Consider the following 21,189-nt stretch of genomic DNA (forward strand, 5'->3'; position numbering starts at 1 on the left):
ATTTTTTTATATATTTTTATTTAATAAGTTATCCATTTTTTATTCTTTTGGTTGTATACAACTTAACCATTTTGTGAATATTGGTTAATTGATTTTTTTTCATCTTCTCATCCATCTAAAACAACTTCATTTGTAGATTATCAATAACTCGTTTTTTTATATAACTTCTAATACCAATTAAAGAGAGTTTTAGTTCGACTAGTTTGATGGTACGATTTTATTGAGAAACATATGCTTTGCTTAGTTAGTAGCTGATATTTCCCATGATACAAAGTTTCAAAATTTATTTGTTTTATTACAAAAATATAACAGACGCCTTGAAACCAATCAAAGAGCTAGGTTGATTCAATGTCTGTTTAGATTCTGGTCTAACGATTATTACACATGCATCATGATTCCTAGGATTTTTTTTTTTTTTGTACTTATTGTCAATGTGTAAAATACAGGGGAGTCCTCAGAGAGAGGGAAGCGGACGAAACTGGTGGAGACGTCGTCTAGAGAAAGGCCTATTGTGATTTCGGATTCATCAGATGATGATGTTGACGCTGCAACTGGAACCGGGTGTTTAGTTCATGTTCAAGTGGATGTGCTCTGTTTCCTCGACGATATCATAAGGCAGCACGTGGAAGAGGCTCCCACCCCCATTCCAGTCTCAGTCGTAACTACAGCATCTGGAATCTCTAGAAATATGTTTTTTTTTTGGGGGGTGGGGGGGTTTATCAATCATTTGATTTGATTTAACCATGGATAGTTTTGAAGGCTTGTGTTTGGTCTCTATGTGCAGAGAACAAGACAAGAAGAAGAAGAAAGCGAAGAAGAACAAGAACAAGAACAGGAAGAGGAAGCAAGAGATTTGAAAGGAAAAGAAAAGGTTGTATCTGAAGATGTAGGAGATGAAGAAGAAAGAGAAGAGGAAGAAGACAATGGAGATGGAAGCAGTGATTCACAAAATCTGGTATCTTAACTCCATTCAAGATCGATTGCTGTGTTTTTTTTTTATGCAGCATTTTCCTAATTATGTTCTACCGCTTCTTTTTTTTTTTTCCGGCAGGATCAGATGAATGAAGAACTTCTCGAAGAATCAAATCTGGTAAATGTTAAAATCAGTTGCACCCATTTCTTCTCACTGAAGAAGAATCGTGGCTACTTCTGCTGTATCTGTGGCATAGCTTGGGAAGACATCGGATCTAAAACCAATGTCCAATCCAACATGGTATACACATACATATATGTATGCATGTATGTGTGTTTGGGGCAATCATGATAATAGTTTGATGGTTCTCCGTTTGTTTTAAAAGGCATGTCCATCTGAGCCGGGAAGCTCGAGAGGCGCGACCAGGGTTGCAGACGTTCCTGAACATGGCTCTTCAGGAGCTGGAACTTGGGTTCACCCGACACTGCTTCACTACGTGAAGCCTTGGCACGTCCGAGGACTGGACTTTCTTTACAGAAACTTGGTCGTAGAGGGACCAGGAGGCTGCGTAATGGCTCAAGCATCGTTTTACGAGAAGACCTTCATGCTGATATGTTTCATCTATGGCTTTCTTTCAAAGTTCCCGGAGGCGAAACCCCTCCTGGTGCTTCCTAAATCAGTGGTTAGGATGTGGAAGATGGAGTTTCATGTGTGGAAGCCTGATGCAACCACCCAGCTGCTCGACTTCTACTCGGAAAATTCAGTCGGTCGAACTCAACACTTGGAGATCCTGAAGAGATGGGTGTCGGAAAAAAGCATTCTTTTCTTGGGACACGGGCAATTCTCGAGGATGGTAACAGGAGGTGGAAGAAACGCCAGAGATTCAGGGCTCTGCAGGGACATACTCCTGAGTCAACCGTGGGTCATCGTTCTGGACAAAGGCTACAACTCAAAGATGAGGGAGATGAGAAGCGTCATGAATGCGTTCACTCGAGTTAAGACGCCATTAAAGGTCATACTCACTGGAAGCATTTACCAAAATCATCTGAAGGATGTTTTCGTCGACCTGAATGCTGTAAAACCAGATTTCTTGGAAAGGAACGAGTCAACTCGTATGATCAAACGGAAGCTGGGTCAGGAGATGAAGGCATCGGCAGCTGGGTCAAGAGCAAAGACACCTCAGTTAGATGCAATAGATGAGACCTTGAAGAAGGAGGAAGGTCGAACCACTTGGGTCGGTGCTGTAAAAGAGATGAGAGTATTGACAGATGGGCTTGTGTATTATCACGCAGAAGATTTTCCTACTGATATCCTTCCAGAGATGGAGGATTTCATAGTGGTCCTCCGTCCGGATCCGGTACAGATCAGAGAGATAAAAGCTGCAGAAAACCGCCATGAGAATAGCTCGAAGAAGTCTTCTGTCGTGAGCGCCATAACGCTTCATCCTGTCTTGTCCGCTTTCTCACAGATGCATGCCAGCGAGGAAGAGATCGACAGAGTCCTTGAGAACATCGACACAAGAATCGGTGTGAAGACAAGATTCTTCATAGATCTTATCAACTTCTGCGAATCCAAGAAGGAGAAGCTCCTCGTGCTGGGTCAATACCTAACGCCATTAAAGTTCCTTCAGAGGCTTGCCCTTAAGACCAAACACTGGGAAGAAGGCAGAGAGACAGTCATGCTCAAAGGAAACATGAATCATGGGGAGAGAGAGAACTCCATCCACAAGTTCAACTACTCGGCTGCTGCCAAAATCTGTTTCGGTTCGATCAAAGCCTGTGACGAGGAGACATCGCTCGTGGCCGCGTCGCGGATCCTGATCCTCGACGTGCAGAACGAGAATCCGTGCTTGGATCGAGAAGCCATAGAGATGGTGCACCGGAAAGGGCAGGGGAGGAAGGTGTACGTGTACAGGCTGCTGACGACATGTTCGTCTGAGTTGGAAGAGCTTAAGCTGTCCACCCGAAGAGATTCCATAACGAAGATATGGTTCGAGGGGAAAGACAACTGCATCGACAGAGGAGGATATCTTCGTTTGGAGTATGAGTCTCCTGAGGAATCATCTGATGGTTTCCTCAGTGGGTTGACGCTGATGAAAGACATTGTAGCCATTTTCAAAAGGTTGGTCTTCTCCTCTTATTTTCAGTCAACTATATATATACATATATATATATATATATATATATATATATTGTCAAGCTATATATATATATATATTGCCATATTTTAATTATTGAACCGACTAAAATGCAACATTTTCAGGTAAGAAAGGTCTGTGCTCGACATGGAAACATTTGACTTTCTGGTTTTGGGTCAATCGAACTCTTATGTGTCGTTTATTTTGTCTTAATGAACTATTTTATAATTTCGTTTCTTTTTATTTCCTTTATCCGAATGAACATGTGTCCTTGTTTTTTCTTTCTTTCCATTTTCTAATAAAGCTGCGTATTTAAAAGGTTTATAATGTTTTATTTTATGGATTATATTATTTACAACAAAGGTAGTTAACGTTGTCAAGAATACTTCTGTAATAAATCTATGTTTAATAATTAGATTAAAATATATCTAACTATTAGTAGTTTTTTCTTATATAAAAAATTACCCGGTAAAAGAAGATTTTATCGATTTCATCTAGAAAATGTAAAAATACTAGATGATATGTTTTAAAGAATGACAAAAATAGATTATACCAAGTTTTATAAAAATTATGAAAAACTACAGATGAACATAATTCCTATAAAAAAATAGATTATATTAAGTATTATAAAAAATATATGAAAAATTATAGATGAATATATATACGCAATTTTTTCAGTATTTTATATGCATTCGAATGTATAAGATTTATAAAATTCAAACTTTTTCACCATTTTTTTTTTTTCATTATGTACATACGGATCCTCGGTCTTCCGTCCCTCTCTCTCTCTGCCGAATAGTTCCGCCTTTTCCTCCTACTACGTAGCCTTCCGTATTCTTCTCTGCACAAAGGTCGCGCCTTTTCGTCTTCCGGGGTTCTCTCTCCGACCAAATGGAAGACAAATGTGAAGAAATTTGATTTTTGTTGTCTGTCTCAGGGTCTCTGGCTGTGGTTCTTGCTTGGGTAGCTCTGGTCGGCGATCAGCCATGGCGGGGCTTGCCGAACATTCTTCATCTTCAGCTGCTAGGACGATGAGTACGTCACAACGCTCGCCCACTTTCGTAGCTATTTCCCCCGCTATTTTTGTTGGTTGTGACCTTGACCTTGCCGGTTTGTTCGACCCAAAACGTGCTGCCTCGTTACCTAAATCCCTTTCCTGCTCGTATTTCTTGGTGAAAAGGACAAATCCCGCCCTTGAAATTGCAGGGTTTTTCACATAGTTGATAACTCGTCGGTGGTTCTAAACTCGGTCACAGTTACGTCCAGTGTACTGTAAAGTGGGAACATATACGCAGTTTCGAGCAACATAAAGCATGTTTATGCGCCCGTTTTTCATTCTTACTCAGATCTTACGATACACTGATCTTGTGTGATGTCTTCTCTGTGATTAGCTGTAAGTCTTTCCCGATTCTCTCGCCCTTTGGAAAGGGCAAAACAAGTGTTTCATGGATCGTCTATTTGAGCTGATTGATTCTAAGCAGAGGCAGTTTCAGTTCTTTTGTGTTCTTCATGACCAGGTTTCAAGCTTTTAACACAAGTTTTCTGATTATGATCCTGTTGTTTTGTTCTCAACTTGAACGGTCAGGAACAACTTCGTCTTTGGTATTACATGGAAAGAGAAGGCCCAAGAATGTGATCTGTGCAACTCCCTCGGAGCTCGCCAAGCGGCCTGACCCCTTTTTTTCCCCCTACCCACCTGATGGATTTGAAGATAAATATGGTCGCTTCGCAAACGATATAAGAGAAATCATTGAACTAAAGAGGAAGATCAACGGTGACGCGTTTTCATTTCTGCTTAGTTATGGGAAGAACAAGAGTACAATAGAGGAGAATATGGCGAAGGAACCTCCTATTACTATCTTTGACTCGGACGATGAGTTGTCTGAAATAGTGGCCAGTGTAAGTGTATCAACAGAAATGTTCTTGAATGCTGCTCTTATCTTGGATTTAATCCTTTGTTTCTTCCTTAGTTCACTGGCACTTTTAAGATTTGGTTAAATATACGGAGTAAGCTAAAGTTGTGTTCTAAGTTTCTGATGTCGATCCGATCTGCATTTTCAGGTTTCAGATTCTGCTACTAATCGAAATGCTAAAGTTGTAGACAGAGGTAACAGAGTTAAGCTTGAGTTTGGCGATGATTTGATTTTTCTTGGAGAACTTCATTACAATGAGGCCAAGTCATCGCAGAATCGTGGCCTTGAACAGTCGGAGGTCGATGAAGAGGTGATTCTTGTTGATGAAAACGACTCTGAAGACAGTGAAAGGGACAGAAATTGTTCAGATGAAATTGAGAGCCCTCAAAATGATGAAGAGGACGATGATGATGCAGACTCGGATAGCGACGATGGAAATCCTCAGGTCGGAGATGGCTTAGATCACATCTGGTCACAAATGGCATTTGAACTTGAATCTTCAAAGGTAGTTTCTTAATGTTTCAGTCTCTATTTCCGTGAATGCGGCTTTGTTATTCCTCACATCACTTTCACATCCTGTTTCTTTTTTACAATTCATGGAGTTGCAAAATCTCTCATTAGATTCCCGTTCATAGACATCTCAGCCGTGATTTTTTGGTTCAGCCTGCCGTGGAGAATCCTTGGGGTAAACCTCGAGAAGAGGAAAAAGTGGAAGACTGTGAACATTCCTTCATCTACAAGGAAGATATTGGTGAGGTGTGTCGTGTCTGTGGACTCGTTAGGATCCCTGTAGAGAGCATCATCGAGGTCATGTTCAACAAGGTTGGTGACCTCATAATTCTCTTAGCAACTTCTGTTTCAGCTAATCTCCATTTGGTTATCATAAAGGTTCGAATGTGTACCACAAATGGAAATGAAGATTTGAAGGATTCTTACTACATCAGTAAATTAATGACCGTAAAGTGAGCAAGTCAATAACTTTTTCCGATGATCTTGGCCGGAGATATGGATCTTGGCCTGATATTTTGCAGGCATAAACGAAAAGAATTATACTTTGATAGTAAACCATAACAGGAGTTATGAAACTTTGCTGAAGTTTGTTCTTGATGTTTTCTGGATATTTTCTCTCTTACAGCCAAAGAGATCGAGAACTTATGTGCATGATCCGAAGAACTTCAAGAATGGAGAAACAACCGACCCATTGAGCTCACGGTCATCTCGAGAGGACTCATTAGCAACGGTACTCTCGGTTCACCCAATGCACCAGAAGCAGATGAGGCCTCACCAAATTCACGGGTTCAATTTCCTCTGTGACAATCTGGTTAGCGATTCCCCGGGAGGGTGCATCTTGGCTCACACCCCTGGCTCGGGCAAAACATTTTTGCTCATCAGTTTTATCCAGAGCTTCATGGCCATGCATCCTCATGCAAAACCTTTGATCGTCCTGCCGAAAGGGGTCATAGAGACGTGGAAGAAGGAGTTCATCCGGTGGGCGGTCGAGACTTTCCCTCTTCTCGATTTTTACAGCGAGAAAGCAGATTCACGAGCCCAGCAGCTTATTGTGTTGCGAAAATGGATCAAGCAGAGGAGTATTCTGTTTCTCGGGTATCAGCAGTTCTCTTCGATCATCTGTGACTTCAAGAACAACGATGCTTCAGAAGAGTGCCAGAGGATACTGCTTAAAGAGCCGACGTTGCTTATATTAGACGAGGGTCACACCTCGAGAAACGATGAGACAGACGTCCTTAACTCTCTTGACCGTGTGGAGACACCTCGTAAGGTTGTCCTGACGGGGACTTTGTTCCAGAATCATGTCAAAGAAGTGTTCAACATCTTGAATCTTGTCCGTCCCAAGTTTCTGAGGCTTCCTGAATCTCAGGTATTCGTTAGACGTATCATGAGCAAGATCGAGCCGCTGAGTGGGAAGAGAAATTCGCCATCTTTCTGTGCAGGAGTGGAAGAAACGCTGAAGAACAGAAACAAATCTTCTGCCAAAGCCAGCGTGATAAAGGATCTAAGGGAGATGACTCGTTCGGTTTTACATTATCACAAAGCGGATTTCAGTGATGAGCTTCCGGGGCTTATTGATTTCACAGTGATGCTCAATCTGAGTGCGAAGCAGAGAGATGAAGTCAAGAAGCTGGAGAAGGAACACAACTTCAAGCAGATGTCTGCTGGCGCTGCTCTTTATATTCACCCGAAGCTGAAAGCTTTCTCGGACCGATACTTGTCTCATGGAGGAGACAGAGCCTGGGGATTTGACAATGACAAAATCGACGAGATGTTGCAGAACATCGACGTGCAAGAAGGTGTGAAACTGAAGTTCTTCCTCAACATTCTGAATCTCTGCGAAACAAGATCCGAGAAACTATTGGTGTTCAGCCAGTTCGTTTTCCCGCTGAAAACTCTCGAGAGATTACTGAGAGAAACAAAGGGTTGGCACCTCGGCAAGGAAATGTTTACGTTAACGGGCGAATCAAGCAACGAACAAAGACAATGGTCAATAGAAAGATTCAACACATCAGGGGAGGCGAAAGTCTTCTTTGGATCGATCAAAGCGTGTGGAGAAGGCGTTTCTCTCGTGGGCGCGTCTCGTGTGCTGATTCTCGATGTTCATCTAAACCCATCAGTCACGCAGCAGAAATGTTTACGTTAACGGGCGAATCAAGCAACGAACAAAGACAATGGTCAATAGAAAGATTCAACACATCAGGGGAGGCGAAAGTCTTCTTTGGATCGATCAAAGCGTGTGGAGAAGGCGTTTCTCTCGTGGGCGCGTCTCGTGTGCTGATTCTCGATGTTCATCTAAACCCATCAGTCACGCAGCAGGCGGGGGCGGGAGCCTATAGACCTGGTCAGAAGAAGAAGGTATATGCGTACAGGCTTGTTGCGGCAGATTCAGCAGAGGAAGGGGACTACAAGAGATGTTCGGAGAAAGAGTTCATCTCGAAAATGTGGTTCGAATGGAACGTGGGATGGGGACATGGAGATTTCGAGTTCAGAGCCGTGGAAGTGGATAACTGCGATGATGATTTCTTGGAGACTCCCAGGTTGAGGGAAGACATCAAAGCTTTGTACATAAGGTTTGGTCCTGAAGTTTTTGCTCTCTCTCTCTCTCACACAGTCTTTGACCATACTTCTAATATCTCGATTCGATTTTCAGGTGAATTCGGCTATAAATGTGAATGGAAATCTCTGTGGACGTTTTTTGGACCGATTCAGAGTACTTTTGAATGTAAATTTAATATAAACTTTTTGCCCCAGTTTCTCAATAGTGTATATGTTGAACCATAGACCTTATTTTGATGCAATTTCCAATTCTCCATCTGTTTTTTCCTTTGCTTCTTGCGTTTCTTGTGGGCCGTGGGTCTTTGAGAGTTTGAGCCGCCCAATTTTGCGGGCTAACAAATCCATTATCGGTAACCGGTTCCGGAAGTTTAAAACGGGTCAACCCGGTTTTTTCAAAGCCTCCGAAAGGAACTGTTATTCAAACGCAGGGTTTTGTTCGGGAATATTACTCAAATAACCCACTTGGGTCGCAACAATTTCAGTGTACACCACCGAAAAAAAAAAAAAAAATTTTTCAATTTTAACCCACTTTTTGGTTGGAAAAGTCCGAAATACCCTTTTCGTTTTATTTTTTGCGACCTTATTACGACTAACATATAACTGATATACCACTAAAATAAGACAGATGATTTTTTTGCCACCTTTTTTAGAATCAATTGTAACTATATTTAGAATTAATTACGAAGTCGTAATAACGAAGTTGTTTTCTAACGGATAAAAATCGCGTATTCATTAAGGGTAATTTCGTCTTTTCACACGAAAAAAAAGTGTTATGTTTTTTCTGGTGTACACATGAAATAGGTGCGACCGAAGTCGGTCATTTGAGTAAAATTCCCGTTTTGTTCGGAACGCTGTTTTCGTTCAGTTTCTCGGAGGGCCAAACTGACGGAATCGATGCGGAAGAGCAAGAAGACAAAGAGAGATGGAGAAGAGAAGCCTCAGCATTGTGCTGCCACTGTCTTCGTAATTGGATTACCCTATTCCTTCACTAATGCTCAGGTACCTTCTCTTTTCTCGCTCCCTGAGTTTCTCATTCCATCGAGTAGCTGTTTGGTTCTCGGAAAGTAAGTTGGATGAAACACTTCGGTAGAAAGCGGAGGCAATGGAAACAAATTAGTGTGTTATTAGAATCTACGACCAATTTCGTTTTTAGGCGAATTTGTTCTTTATGTATTGGAATGCTTATTAGTTGCTGTTTTCCCCATGCTTTAGCTTGAAGAAACCTTCAGTGATGTTGGTCCTGTCAGGCTTTGCTTTATGGTCACGAAGAAATGTAAGGAAATTCTGTCCCAGGTGCCGGCAGTCTTAATGTTTGACTGTTATCTAAGCAGAAGTTATGGTGCTACACTTTGTGTGACTTCGCGAAACCTGGCTAAAGTCTCGTTTTAGTTAGATATTTGTCTGTCCATGAGGAGCTAATAATATTTCTTCCATTGCACTTGTAGGATCGAACGAACACCGTGGCTTTGGGTTTGTTGTTAAATTGTAGGTTACTGACCCTTTTCTCAAAATTATCTCTTGTCCTGGATAGTTGATATTCGTTCTTAAAATCCTAATTCCCCCTCTGTTACATGTTTGCTTCTTTACAGTGTTTTATTGGATGATGCCATTGAGTTGAAAAACGGTTCTACCGTTGGGGGTCGTAAGATTACAGTTAAGCATGGCCATGCATCGCGCACCTGTGGAGCAGCGATGTGCAAAAGCAGCAGAAGGTTGATATCATTAACTTCTGGAATCTAAGACTTAAGTTATTATCATCTTCTTGACGTACTCTTTTGAAGATGAACTGACATCAGTACTCATGTGGCACTCCTTGTTTATATTTCTTTTATGTTTCGAACTTGGGGTGTCCTTAGTTGTTCAATCAGAGTCGAAGAGGGACAAGGATGGTGTGATCCTCGAGACAGAGAAGCAAGGTATAAGCGTGTGCAGGTTTGGTTCTCTTGAGTCTTGACGTTTTAAGTTAGTTGGTCATGTTGGCCCGTTCTCGTTTTATTTAACTTTGTATCTTTGTCATCAGTCCATACCCCGGAAAAGAAACTAGAGAAGCGGTTGAACGAAAAAGACCAGCAAAACTATGTGTTGATTTGCAAAGGTATGGAATTCCATAATAATTTTTGGATTTTTCCTGAAAGTTATGGGTGCTATGCAATGACCTTGTGAAAGCCTTTTAAGAAATTATGTTTGTGAAATCAAAATAGTTTTACAATCAGAAAGGTTATCTCATCAAGGTATAAGTTCGAAATGTTTGAAATATGTCACATGTTCTCTGTACGACAGCTGATATCTGCATATAAACATATGGTTTGCGTTGGAAGCTGAATGATTTCTATCGAAATCGAACCGATTTCCTTTAGGGAAATTACCAAAAAGGTATTTGAGATTGTGGCTATCTCACCTAAGTTCTTTGCTTATGTGTATGTTATTGGTTTGTTTTGATAGAATTTGACATGGATTATCTTCTTTCTTTGAATGGATACAGAGTTGCAAGAACTGTGATACTTGGTGGCCTTCTTGATGCTGAGATGGTCCAGAGTCGCGCGACAGAGGTTGGCACTGTGTGCTCTGTCAGATATCCACTTCCAATAGAAGAGCTTCAACAAAATGGTAAGAACTCAATGCATGCACGGGCCTGTTTTTGCATGGTCAACAAGTTTTTTACTGGCTTTTTTTAAATTAAATTTTCAATTTAGTGCCCCCGGCTAATGAAAGGTTTTGATGTTGTAAGTTAATAACTCAATACCAACTTTTAGTTTTGGTGCCAACTGCCAAGATATCCTCTATGTTATGCTTGACCTAAGGATCTGTGTTGGAAGAGAGGGTTGTTCTTCCAGCCAATGCACAAAAAGTAGATGCACATCATTAGTTCATGAAACTCCATTTAATAACTTGAGCCATGAGAAACGTTCTGGGCAGCAAAAGCTTGTGTAAAGTCAGCATGTTTTCAGTGACTCACGAGATGGGTGCAGGGCGGATGCCTCGGCTGACAGCTGTTCTTTTTACAAGTGTCAAATCAGCATGCACTGCTGTTGCATCATCACATCAAAAAGGAGATAATCGGGAAATATCATATGGGCACGTCAGTTCGGTGGGGAGGTGAACATTATACTTTTCAGTGTTTTCACCACTATAGCTTACTGCAATTGATAAGTTAACTAAACTACCTGGATATTGCATTCCAAACATTCATCATCTGTCGGTATGTTGTTTGAAGCAGGGCTCCAAGGCTCAAAAGTGGAAGCTAATTGTCCGGAATCTTCCTTTTAAGGTTCCTTTGATACGAATCCTTTGCCATTTCATCAATTTTGTGCAGAAAATGCTACTCGTCTTCTCATGCAATCTGTTGAATTTGCAGGCTAAAGCTAGTGAAATAAAAGAGGCATTTTCCTGCATCTATTGGAGAAGAGGCTAAAGAATCTGCAAAACCAGTCGAAGACACTGGGAGCAGTTAGAGACGGTGCAGTTGGCCACGAGAGGAAGAAGAAGCAAGCACGTCCTCAAGAAAAGACCGATAACCCGCCTTCGAACAATAAACCAGATGGTCAAAAAACCAGAAACAAAAACTCGGGCATCGGCAGGACAGAACTGAAAAGCCATCAAAGAGTTCCGAAGATCTAAACAGTCAAGCGAGAAAGAGGAAGGTAGGAGACAAAACCCGGGAAGAAAGAAACGAAGGGAGTTCAAAGGGGCAGAACAAAAGGAAGAAACAGAAGAAGAAGAAGAACGAGAGAGCCGGGGGCGATATTGTGGACAAGCTCGATATGTTGACAGAGCAGTATCGGTCTAAATTCTCGCAGAGTTGCAGCAAAACAGGCGCATCGAACAACAGTTCCGGGCAGTCAGGAGATGGTTCCAGTCATGATACCATGTTCTTTCATCAGGTCAGTCTTTTCTACTCGCACATATAACCAATTTTGTCCCTTTGTTAAGTTCAAACCTTGACGAGTTCGTCTTCAAACCATGTCTCTTTCTTGTGTAAAATAGTTAGAATAGCAATGGCTTCGGATGCCTTCGGATGGGTTTATGCTTACGTGGCAGCATCAGGAAAATCACCTGTTTCACGACAAAGTGGTGATCCTCACCGGACGGCAGAGCTGCTTTAAAGCTGACGTGGACACTTGTCTATCTGACATTCTCTGTCTCCTTTTTCTCGTTGCGAAATGCCCCTCCGTCTTCTCCCTATTTACGATCACACCCTTCTTCCCCAATCACACGCCATACCTTGATCGTAGTGGCTTATTCTTCCCGTGGTCCGCGTCGCGTGGAATTGCAGCTCAGCCATTGTAATGTATGCCATGAAAATTTTTCTTTTATCACTAAGGGTCCTCGTATTCTTCCCGGCTTTTCAATTTGATCCCAGAGAGTATTTTGCTCCCATGAGGTTTCAGAGTTGTGTGATTTTCTCTACCATTGACTTACTATTGCCATACATTGAAGGGTATTTATTTGATTTTTGTATCATAAATGCCATTACTATAACTGAATTGTCTTTATCACTTTTTCAAGAAATTACAGAATTGGCGCGTCTATTTTATATTTTCTTACGAAATATCAAATGATGCATACCCTCGTAAAGTAATAACTGGAGTAAGTCACGCATTCTTCCATAGATGTCGTTGTCATTTCACGTGACTCTTATCTTTGAGGTCTAAATTGAATCAGAAATCAAAATGAGAGGGCTAAAATGTAAAAAAGGATACCAGAGAAAACTGGGTAAACCATGATGTTATTATAATTTTTATTTCAGGATTTCCCCTTGTAAAAAATCACTATATTCTTGCTTAGTCGTAAGTTTTTCCCTCACTTTCCCGAGAAAATTGTGTTGATTTTCTCTCCCACTGCTTCAGATGCCCAGGCAAAAGGCTCTAAGGAAGCAAGTCGAGTCCTATAAGCTCAAACACATCAACAAAACCATCGAAGGTACGCTGCTTCTCTTTCTCTCCGAAAATTCTGTAAATATTTTCTCGCCTTCCGTGAAAACTGACAGAAATCGACGGAGGTTTCGGCGTATCCGACACTGGGAACTTTAACGAGGACGCGTTTTGTGGTTTTGGTGATCAGAGGGAGATTGCGTGCTGATGCGGCCGTCGGAGCCGGGGAAGCCGTCGTACGTAGCGAGGATCGAGGCGATCGAGACGGACGCGCGTGGGGCGAACGCTAAGGTGCGCGTGAGATGGTATTACCGTCCCGAGGAATCTATCGGAGGGAGGAGGCAATTCCATGGATCCAAGGAGGTGTTTCTCTCCGACCACTACGACGTCCAGAGCGCCGACACGATCGAGGGGAAGTGTACGGTCCACAGTTTCAAGAGTTACACGAAGCTTGACGCTGTCGGGAACGAGGACTTCTTCTGTCGTTTCGAGTACAACTCCTCCACCGGCGCCTTTAACCCCGACCGAGTTGCTGTGTATGTCTCTCCGAGATTCTCTGTTTGGATTGATTCTCTTCGAACTTGCACCTTCTCCGCGTCACTTTAGCATGTTTTCGTGCATGGTTGATTGGATAATGGCGCCTTGAATTTACCCTATTTCGTGCGGTTTAAGCCACCTCATGAAAATTCTTTTCATCCTTTGGCTCCATTTGTGAACTCTATTGTCAACGAACTATTCTTGTCCCCGGTGATGTGAAAGCCTTGGACAAGCAATTTGCCTGCTTTTGTCAATTCAGAAAAAATATTGATTTTTTCGGGTTGCAATCTGAGATTTTACTTTTTAGGTTGCTATATGTTGCTTGGTGTGTAAGGGAAGGCATTGATTGTGCTATGGAAGGACCTTGCTGGTGATTTTTATTGTAAATTTTATTTTCATGGATTCGTGGGATTCTTTCTTCAAGGTAACGTAATAAGTTTGGTCATAGTTGGTAAGTTTAGTGGTTAGGAAATTTATGAAACGGTGAAACTGTTTTTCAACTGGTCAATTTTGGCAAAAGTTTATTGTTCAAGTTTCAGATTTTGGGATGCTTAGTTATTTTCTTTCAGTTGCGATCTGTATCGCTTGTTCTTGGTTCCGTAGAATGTTTCTCATTTGGTTGGTTTTGCAGGTTCTGCAAGTGTGAAATGCCGTACAACCCTGATGACTTGATGGTGCAATGCGAGAGTTGCTCTGAGTGGTAAGCGTTGATACCCTTAACTAATCTTGGACAGCCTGTAGCTGCCTTTATGTTCTATTCCATGCATGTACTTCCAGTTGCCATCTTGCTTTTTCAATCATTTCCTGTGATATTCTCGTGGCTTCTCTAATCTTCTGTGGAATATGCAGCCATTGTAATGGATAACCGAGCTTTGGAACAAATGGATGTTATTTTTAGCTCTTCTGATTCTCAGATCTGTATGAACATGCTCACTGTATATGACTTCCCATAATATATGTTGTTGAAAGTGGTGCTACCCTTCTGTACCCTGAAATTCTTGTAAGTGAATGGTAGATTTCGGCTTGGAAGGGAGTGAAGTAAGCTTCTGGCTAATAGGTTTTCGCGGCTTTCTTCAAGTAAAAGTTAAAACACTTGCGAAACTGGCTGGGTTTTCATTTGTGATGATTCTTGTCTAGATGGGAAAGCCCATAAGTATTATATTTGTTTCGAGTAGCCTTTCCCGTTTATCTAGTGTGCTGTAGTATGTCAAGCGTAGAACTTGCGCCGGGTTGCTAACTTCAGTGCACTATATTGAAGCTCAGAATCTCATGTTTGTGATCCTAGAGTATGAGCCTGCACATATTTGTATTTTTATTTTTGCAGAGATGGCTCGTTTAATACCCTTGGTTTGAGTCAATTCCCTGCAAAAAAAAGAGAAGAAAAAATGTAATAAGATCTTTGGAGTGAATCTTCGGCCAACTGATATTGGTTCAGGTTTCATCCTTCTTGTATAGAAATGACGGTGGAGAAAGCTAAAAAGCTGGATCACTTCTTCTGTGAAGATTGTTCCTCGCAGCAGCAGAAGTTGCAGAACTCGCATTCCGCTACTAAAAGCTCAGACACTAAGGTATTTCCATTTCCATGAATCATTTGGATCTCATTTTGGCTCTAAGTTTTCTTCTTTGCCGGGATATTGGGACTATTGAGTGTTTGTATCCCTCGTCTGCTCATTTTCTTACGGGATTTCTTCTGAGGGTAAAACTCTCTCTCAGTGATGTCCTGCCGCATATTCGTGCACTCCATGACTCTCCTTTTGAGTTGTACTTGGTGGTATATTCACATTCCTAAGAAAGACCAACTTTGTTAACCGCTGTTCTATTTAGAAGAAGAAAGAGAGGTTGGTTTTGGCATCTTCTTAAAAAGTCTTGGCTACGGTAGAATAGAATACACCTGAATAGTGTAGGTACAAATGGTTTCACGCACACAGCGATATTTAAACAAAGAAGTTGTGTTGGCGATGTAGCAGGTGGATACAAAAAGGCGCCGGAGGTAGCCAGCCCAACCCAAACCAAGTGACGAGAGGAGGACACTGGAGAGAATCGGGGCAAAGGAGACAAGCAGTCGAAGCTTTTATTAGGTATGGGCGTGTTTTATATATGTATTAACAGACTGTGTTCTTAGGGGTGTGGAGGGAGGGATCTCAGGGTAAAGATTGAGTTTGGTGGTGGTCATATGTCGTGTCCCTCTGGTCGTTTTGTAATATCCCATCCTCTTTTTTTTTAGGACAAATGGGGTTTAAGAGAGAGCTCGGTTGTTTCTTGAGTGCAGGTGCTGTTAATGATTTTATCCATAGCGTGGATTTAGGTAATGTATGTGGATCCAATAATAGAAGCAGTTCCAATTATCCAACTGCGGATCCCACCAATGGTTCAAGTTAAGCTTTGAGATATTTCTAACGCCCAGTTTTGTCATCATCATCAATTGATAATATTTTGATTGTTAACAAATACTCCACCTTATCCCGATATATATACCCCAATTAAAAAAAAAAAGACAGAACTAATTTCTCTTTCTCCAACACGGCACGTTCTTCTCCATACAAGTTGAACTTATCCAAACAGCAAAACTCTTAACTAAAGGTCTAAGAAACAACAAATATTAATCCCACATTTACTTTTTTATGGCTAAATATAGCCATACACTCCACCCTTGTCACGTGTCGCATTCTCATTGGGTCGATTCTTCCCCTCCCCTCAAGCAAACCCCACTAAGTCCGTGAAATACCCAAAATGCCCTCCCCTTTCGGCCCCTTTCTTGTACCTTTTATTCAAAGAAACCGTCCTCCTCTCCTCTCGAAAAGCTTTTGATTCGATACAAGCACCTATACATTCATTGACGTTGCGTGTTTACATACGCATTGCCACCCCCCCTCCCAGGGTTCCGTATATATCTCCCTTCCTTCGTTGCCTTTTCCCACAGATCGAAATCCATGGATCGTACGTTTGTTTTCTCCGTGTTTGTTCTCTTCTTGTTCGTCGTCATTTCTTCGGCGTCCGATGCGTCCGACGGCGAGGATATCTTGATCCGACAGGTGGTTGATGAAACGAAGCCCAAGGTTTTGTCGTCTGAGGATCACTTTTCTCTGTTCAAGAGGAAATTTGGGAAGGTTTACGGATCGCGAGAGGAGCACGATTACAGGTTCTCCGTTTTTAGGGCGAATCTCCTGCGAGCTAAGCGCCACCAGAAGCTGGATCCGTCGGCGCAACATGGCGTCACGCAGTTCTCCGATCTGACTCCGTCGGAGTTCCGGAGGAGGTTTTTGGGGGTTAAAGGCGGATTTAAGCTTCCGAAGGATGCGAACCAGGCTCCGATCCTGCCTACGGACAAGCTCCCCGAGGATTTTGATTGGAGAGATCACGGAGCTGTCACCCCCGTAAAAAATCAGGTATTTTGTCTTGATCGCCCAATGCGACGATGTGGTTGCGATATAGGAATTGTTGTACATGAGTTTTACCTGTCAAGGCGAAATAGCAATCTAGGGTTTTATCCCGTTCGGCGATCATGTAAATTGTTGAAAATGTATCATGGATATTGATTCCTGTCATTCGTGTTGGTCATTAGGGTTCTTGCGGATCCTGCTGGAGTTTTAGCACCACGGGAGCCCTGGAAGGCGCACACTTCCTTTCAACTGGGGAACTGGTCAGCCTCAGTGAACAACAGCTTGTCGATTGTGATCACGAGGTTTGACTTTGTTTTCTCTTCGATTCAATCATTTGTCTCTTGCAAGTATCATGAGCTTGTTATGACCATACTATCAATTGCTATCATGCTTTTGTTATTGCCTGTCGTATATAGATTTACCAAAGTGTGAAACAAAATACACCGAATGCTCATACGCATCATGATCCTGATTTAACTGTGGTGGATCCTGAGTTGATGGTGATGGATAATTTTTATTTCAATCTCAGATTTGAAGCTGTCTCTGATCCCTTAAGTAGTTATTTGCATCTTAAAACTTGGTGTTACTATATCAGAAGCATGTGAAGAGTGTTTCTCTATTTTGCAGTGTGATCCAGAGGAGGCAGGTTCATGCGACTCAGGATGCAACGGTGGCCTAATGAACAGCGCCTTTGAGTACACGCTGAAAGCTGGAGGGCTCATGCGGGAGGAAGACTATCCCTATGCTGGGACCGAAAGCGGAACCTGCAAGTTTGACAAGTCCAAGGTTGTTGCTTCTGTGGCCAACTTCAGTGTTGTGTCAGTGAATGAAGACCAGATAGCCGCAAACCTTGTGAAAAACGGCCCATTAGCAGGTAAGTCAAGTCGTCCCTTTCCCCCCTCCGAATTATATCGAATTCCGTGATGAAACTAAACTGAGAGAAATGGGTTTTGGGGTGTGGAAACAGTGGCTATAAACGCAGCATACATGCAGACGTACATAGGGGGAGTGTCATGCCCATACATATGCTCGAGGAGGCTGAACCATGGGGTGCTGTTGGTGGGGTACGGGTCGGCTGGGTACGCACCAGCCAGGATGAAGGAGAAACCTTTTTGGATCATAAAGAACTCGTGGGGAGAGAATTGGGGAGAGAAGGGTTTCTATAAGATTTGCAGAGGCCGTAACATCTGTGGTGTTGACAGCCTCGTCTCCACCGTTGCTGCTTCTGTTTCCCTCTAAGCGTAAGAGAAGAGAAGACACCCACCACCATCGTTGTTGATTTGTGTGGGTCCCTTTTAAGTTATTTTGTATATAAAAAAAAAAATTGGAGCATCTCGTGTCCATCCATTTCACGAGGCAAATCGTCATATGGGCCTTGTCAGGCCTATTCATTTGGGCTTTAAACGGGCTCTTTCTGTTTACAACCATACTATTGGGTTCTGTGTGTATTATATTGGCTCAATTATCTGGACACACTCACACGCACTTATCACTCCATGGGCCAGTCACGCCCACACGCTCTCACTTCAATTTAATTTACAATGTCTAACGGTGTCAATTTTGGTTCGAAACCGATCCTATTTAAAAATAGCGGGTTTCCGATCGAAATATTTATGTCAAAAAAATTTTATGTTTTCAGAACGGATTCAGATTGGATTTCAGGGCGGTCCGTAAGCCCGTTTTTTTTTTTCAAAAAGAAATTTATCAGAAAAATAAATTAGAAAGAACAAATTTTAATGGTCAGTCCGTTTGAATCTAAATCTGAAGTCTATAAGGTCGAGTTTCGGATTTGGTAAACATATTTTAAAATGATTATTTTTTGTTTAAAGTAAAATGAATTAAATGTTATCCATATTATTCACTTTTTGAGAAAATAATGAAACAGATATATGAATTTAATATAAAAAATATGTATTTGATACGTTACGATCATATGATAACTTTTTTTTTTATACATTTTTAGATGTCTTGTATAGATTCTATGATCTATATTATCAGGTTATATCGAATGTTTTGTTCATTATATGTAATCGTCTCAGCATTTTTGCTGATCCATCAATCTAAAAAAATAAAATATTTTCTAACTTTTTAATGGAAATAATTGAATTCGATATTTTCTTCTATTTCTAAGAGAAACTTTTATATAATTATTATTTTTATTAAAAGTTTCTTTTTTTTTATAAAATTTAATAATTGATACTAATTATGTAAATCTACTAATTATTGATTTTTTTTGCCGAAATATGTATCTTTTTTTTGCTATTTTCCCTAGAATGGATCGAGCGATGTGACCCATGAAAGAAGTATATGAAATTATTTTTGTAAATAAAAAATAAAATCCCCAGTTGTAATTTGTTTTTAATTAATATTAGGCATAAACACGGAAGAAAAAGAAAGGAAGGGAATATTGTTTGAAAAAACTTTGCCCACGCGAGACAGATGTGCCAACTCCTAAGTTTAGCGAAATTTGACAGAATCCGCTGGACTATATTGTCCCCGCAGAAATTGAGCGCGTTTCGTCAACGCGCCAACTGAGCGCGTTACGCACTAAAACTGGGAATGTGTAATTTGAGGACTTCTCCCACGGCAGAAGATGTACCGAGTCCTAAGTTTAGCGAAAATTTGGCAGTTTCGCCGGATAAGTCCACAAAAATTGAGCGCGTTTCAATAACGCGCCAAATGAGCGCGTTACGCACTTAGACTGGGCCAATCTCCACAAAAGATGCAACAATGGGTCATCTTCGATGAGTCCAAATTCACTAAATTGACATTATTGGGCCTGGTCCTTTTTCCTGTTCGTCCGTTTCCTTTTTTTTTTTTTAATGACGTTCTTTCGTTTTCATTTTTTGTCGTTTTTATATAAAGGTAAAACGAATCTGCATACTATTAGGACAAAAACGAAGCTAATTATATAGAACTGGAAGTTTAAATGTAAGAATAGATTCTTGATACAATATTTAAACTTATATATATTTTTATATATAAGTTTAAATATTGTATCAAGAATCTATTCTTAAAAATATATATTCATTTCAAGCAAAAATGAATATATATATATTTTTTATATATGCATAACAGACTGTTTTTAGGGGTGTGGAGGGAGGGATCTCAGGGTAAGATTGAGTTTGGTTGGTGGTGGGGGTGTGTCCCTCTGGTCGTTTTGTAATATCCCATCCTCTTTTCTTTCTTTTTTTTTTTTTTAGGACAAATGGGGTTTAAGAGAGCTCGGTTGTTTCTTGAGTGCACGCGCTGTTAATGATTTTATCCATAGCGTGGATTTAGGTAAAAGCTATGTGGATCCCCAGATTTTATGCGTTGGTTACTTGTAGCACTTGATCTTCCCCAATAGTAGCACTTGTTTTTCCCAGCATTTTGATAGAATTGTAAGCCCAATGGGTTTCTATCGGCACAAATGATATGAACAAAATTTGGGCCTAACATTATTATGCCCAATGTGTTTTGGAAAAGGCTAGTCTCACATAGATTCCAGGCCCCTTTCAGATTCATTATTGATGTCGGGCTGGAATCTGAAGCAGCTCATCATCATCATACATGTACATACATATACATGTGTGCACCAGACAACCATAAGAGTTCCCGTAGCAATAACAAAAACGGATTGATAAATATTAGGGGGATTCGCTTCGCCCAAAGAATACCAAGCGCAAGACAAACGAATGAAACGTTTAGACGGCGATTTACTTATTTATTATTTTCTTAACCAAACACAAAAAGAAAAACAAAGACAAATGGGGCTTGACTGGCCTCATCTCCGATAATTTATTTGGTTTTGAAAAATAATATCCAAATATTTTTTGTTTTTTTAAAATAGGAGGAAGTCGGTCCATACCTTTTATGCACACGGGAGGAGGAGGGACCATCAGCAGTCGTCTTCGGAGGAGACGAGGGCGAAGGAGAAAGGAGAGAATTTGTAGCCATCGCCCTCGTAGAACTTGTTCTGGAACTCCACCCAGTGCAGACGAAGGGCGTGGAGGAACGCGCTCAGCGTCTCCATCACCAGCAACACTCCCACCGTCGCAAATATGAACACTATTATCCCCACCACCAGTATTATCACGTTGTTGAATCTGTTAATATATTTCGTTATTGACTCTTTCTTCATTTTGATTTGTATGTCAACAAATAGTCCCAAGGAAAAAACTTTTGTACGTACCCCCAAGCGAGGAGGAGGACCTTCTCGTAGAACACAGATGACAACTCCGAATGGGCCAGACTGCCCAAACACAGCATCCAAAATAGTTAGCTCTGATATCATATATATATATATATATATATATTCCAATCTTAGCCGTAAGTTAGCCTAAAAATGGTTTCTTTTGAATTTTGAGAGAGAGGGAGAGTAGGGAAA

The 21,189-nt window shown here is 41.2% G+C and overlaps 4 protein-coding genes across 11 annotated transcripts in view; 3 read left to right on the forward strand and 1 right to left on the reverse strand.

Moving 5' to 3' along the window:
• The first annotated feature begins 871 nt into the window (after positions 1-871).
• LOC104807870 (protein CHROMATIN REMODELING 35-like) lies at positions 872-8,279 on the forward strand. The gene is made up of 10 exons (XM_010533297.2): positions 872-955; positions 1,052-1,213; positions 1,299-3,034; positions 3,988-4,085; positions 4,636-4,949; positions 5,112-5,468; positions 5,627-5,785; positions 6,099-7,493; positions 7,682-8,046; positions 8,127-8,279. The coding sequence occupies exons 2-10, from the start codon at positions 1,058-1,060 to the stop codon at positions 8,128-8,130; spliced, it is 4,584 nt and encodes a 1,527-aa protein (XP_010531599.2). The 5' UTR covers positions 872-955; positions 1,052-1,057; the 3' UTR covers positions 8,131-8,279.
• A 4,507-nt stretch (positions 8,280-12,786) lies between these two features.
• Positions 12,787-15,790, forward strand: LOC104807754 (chromatin remodeling protein SHL). 8 transcript variants are annotated; one of them, XR_770854.1, is made up of 6 exons: positions 12,880-12,952; positions 13,094-13,439; positions 14,072-14,140; positions 14,876-15,008; positions 15,154-15,278; positions 15,405-15,790. XR_770854.1 is itself a non-coding variant. In XM_010533151.2 (5 exons), exons 1-5 carry the CDS (start codon positions 12,880-12,882, stop codon positions 15,432-15,434), a joined length of 651 nt encoding a protein of 216 aa, XP_010531453.1. In that variant the 5' UTR covers positions 12,787-12,879; the 3' UTR covers positions 15,435-15,790. The 8 variants fall into 8 exon arrangements, 4 of the variants coding, with proteins under 4 accessions (XP_010531453.1, XP_010531454.1, XP_010531456.1 ...); XR_770855.1 differs by having other exon boundaries at positions 15,408-15,790; XR_770852.1 differs by lacking the exon at positions 15,154-15,278 and having other exon boundaries at positions 15,405-15,518; positions 15,665-15,790.
• Positions 15,791-16,258: 468 nt separating this feature from the next.
• Positions 16,259-18,299, forward strand: LOC104807756 (probable cysteine protease RD19B). Its single transcript, XM_010533155.1, has 4 exons — positions 16,259-16,826; positions 17,003-17,122; positions 17,448-17,694; positions 17,788-18,299. Exons 1-4 carry the CDS (start codon positions 16,371-16,373, stop codon positions 18,057-18,059), a joined length of 1,095 nt encoding a protein of 364 aa, XP_010531457.1. The 5' UTR covers positions 16,259-16,370; the 3' UTR covers positions 18,060-18,299.
• A 2,125-nt stretch (positions 18,300-20,424) lies between these two features.
• LOC104807757 (V-type proton ATPase subunit a2) overlaps positions 20,425-21,189 on the reverse strand; it is a 7,420-nt gene continuing 6,655 nt past the window's right edge. Inside the window, exons 17-18 of the mRNA XM_010533156.2 lie at positions 20,995-21,054; positions 20,425-20,908 (exon numbers count right to left, since the gene is read on the reverse strand). Coding sequence (XP_010531458.1) covers positions 20,701-20,908; positions 20,995-21,054 — 268 coding nt within the window. The 3' untranslated portion in view covers positions 20,425-20,700. The remainder of the gene's footprint in view (positions 20,909-20,994; positions 21,055-21,189) is intronic.

This window comes from Tarenaya hassleriana, unplaced genomic scaffold (assembly GCF_000463585.1).
Source record: "Tarenaya hassleriana unplaced genomic scaffold, ASM46358v1 Cleome13, whole genome shotgun sequence".
NCBI classification, from domain to species: domain Eukaryota; kingdom Viridiplantae; phylum Streptophyta; class Magnoliopsida; order Brassicales; family Cleomaceae; genus Tarenaya; species Tarenaya hassleriana.

Excerpts from the sequence above, each read along its gene's own strand:
- LOC104807870 (XM_010533297.2), top strand. The coding sequence starts at position 1,058 with ATGAATGAAGAACTTCTCGAAGAATCAAATCTGGTAAATGTTAAAATC. Across the intron at positions 1,214-1,298 it reads CCAATGTCCAATCCAACATG|GCATGTCCATCTGAGCCGGG; the intron begins GTATACACATAC and ends TTGTTTTAAAAG. Across the intron at positions 3,035-3,987 it reads ATTGTAGCCATTTTCAAAAG|GGTCTCTGGCTGTGGTTCTT; the intron begins GTTGGTCTTCTC and ends TGTCTGTCTCAG.
- LOC104807754 (XM_010533151.2), top strand. The coding sequence starts at position 12,880 with ATGCCCAGGCAAAAGGCTCTAAGGAAGCAAGTCGAGTCCTATAAGCTC. Across the intron at positions 13,440-14,071 it reads AACCCCGACCGAGTTGCTGT|GTTCTGCAAGTGTGAAATGC; the intron begins GTATGTCTCTCC and ends TTGGTTTTGCAG. Across the intron at positions 15,009-15,404 it reads CTAAAAGCTCAGACACTAAG|CAGGTGGATACAAAAAGGCG; the intron begins GTATTTCCATTT and ends TTGGCGATGTAG.
- LOC104807756 (XM_010533155.1), top strand. The coding sequence starts at position 16,371 with ATGGATCGTACGTTTGTTTTCTCCGTGTTTGTTCTCTTCTTGTTCGTC. Across the intron at positions 16,827-17,002 it reads TCACCCCCGTAAAAAATCAG|GGTTCTTGCGGATCCTGCTG; the intron begins GTATTTTGTCTT and ends GTTGGTCATTAG. Across the intron at positions 17,123-17,447 it reads TTGTCGATTGTGATCACGAG|TGTGATCCAGAGGAGGCAGG; the intron begins GTTTGACTTTGT and ends TCTATTTTGCAG.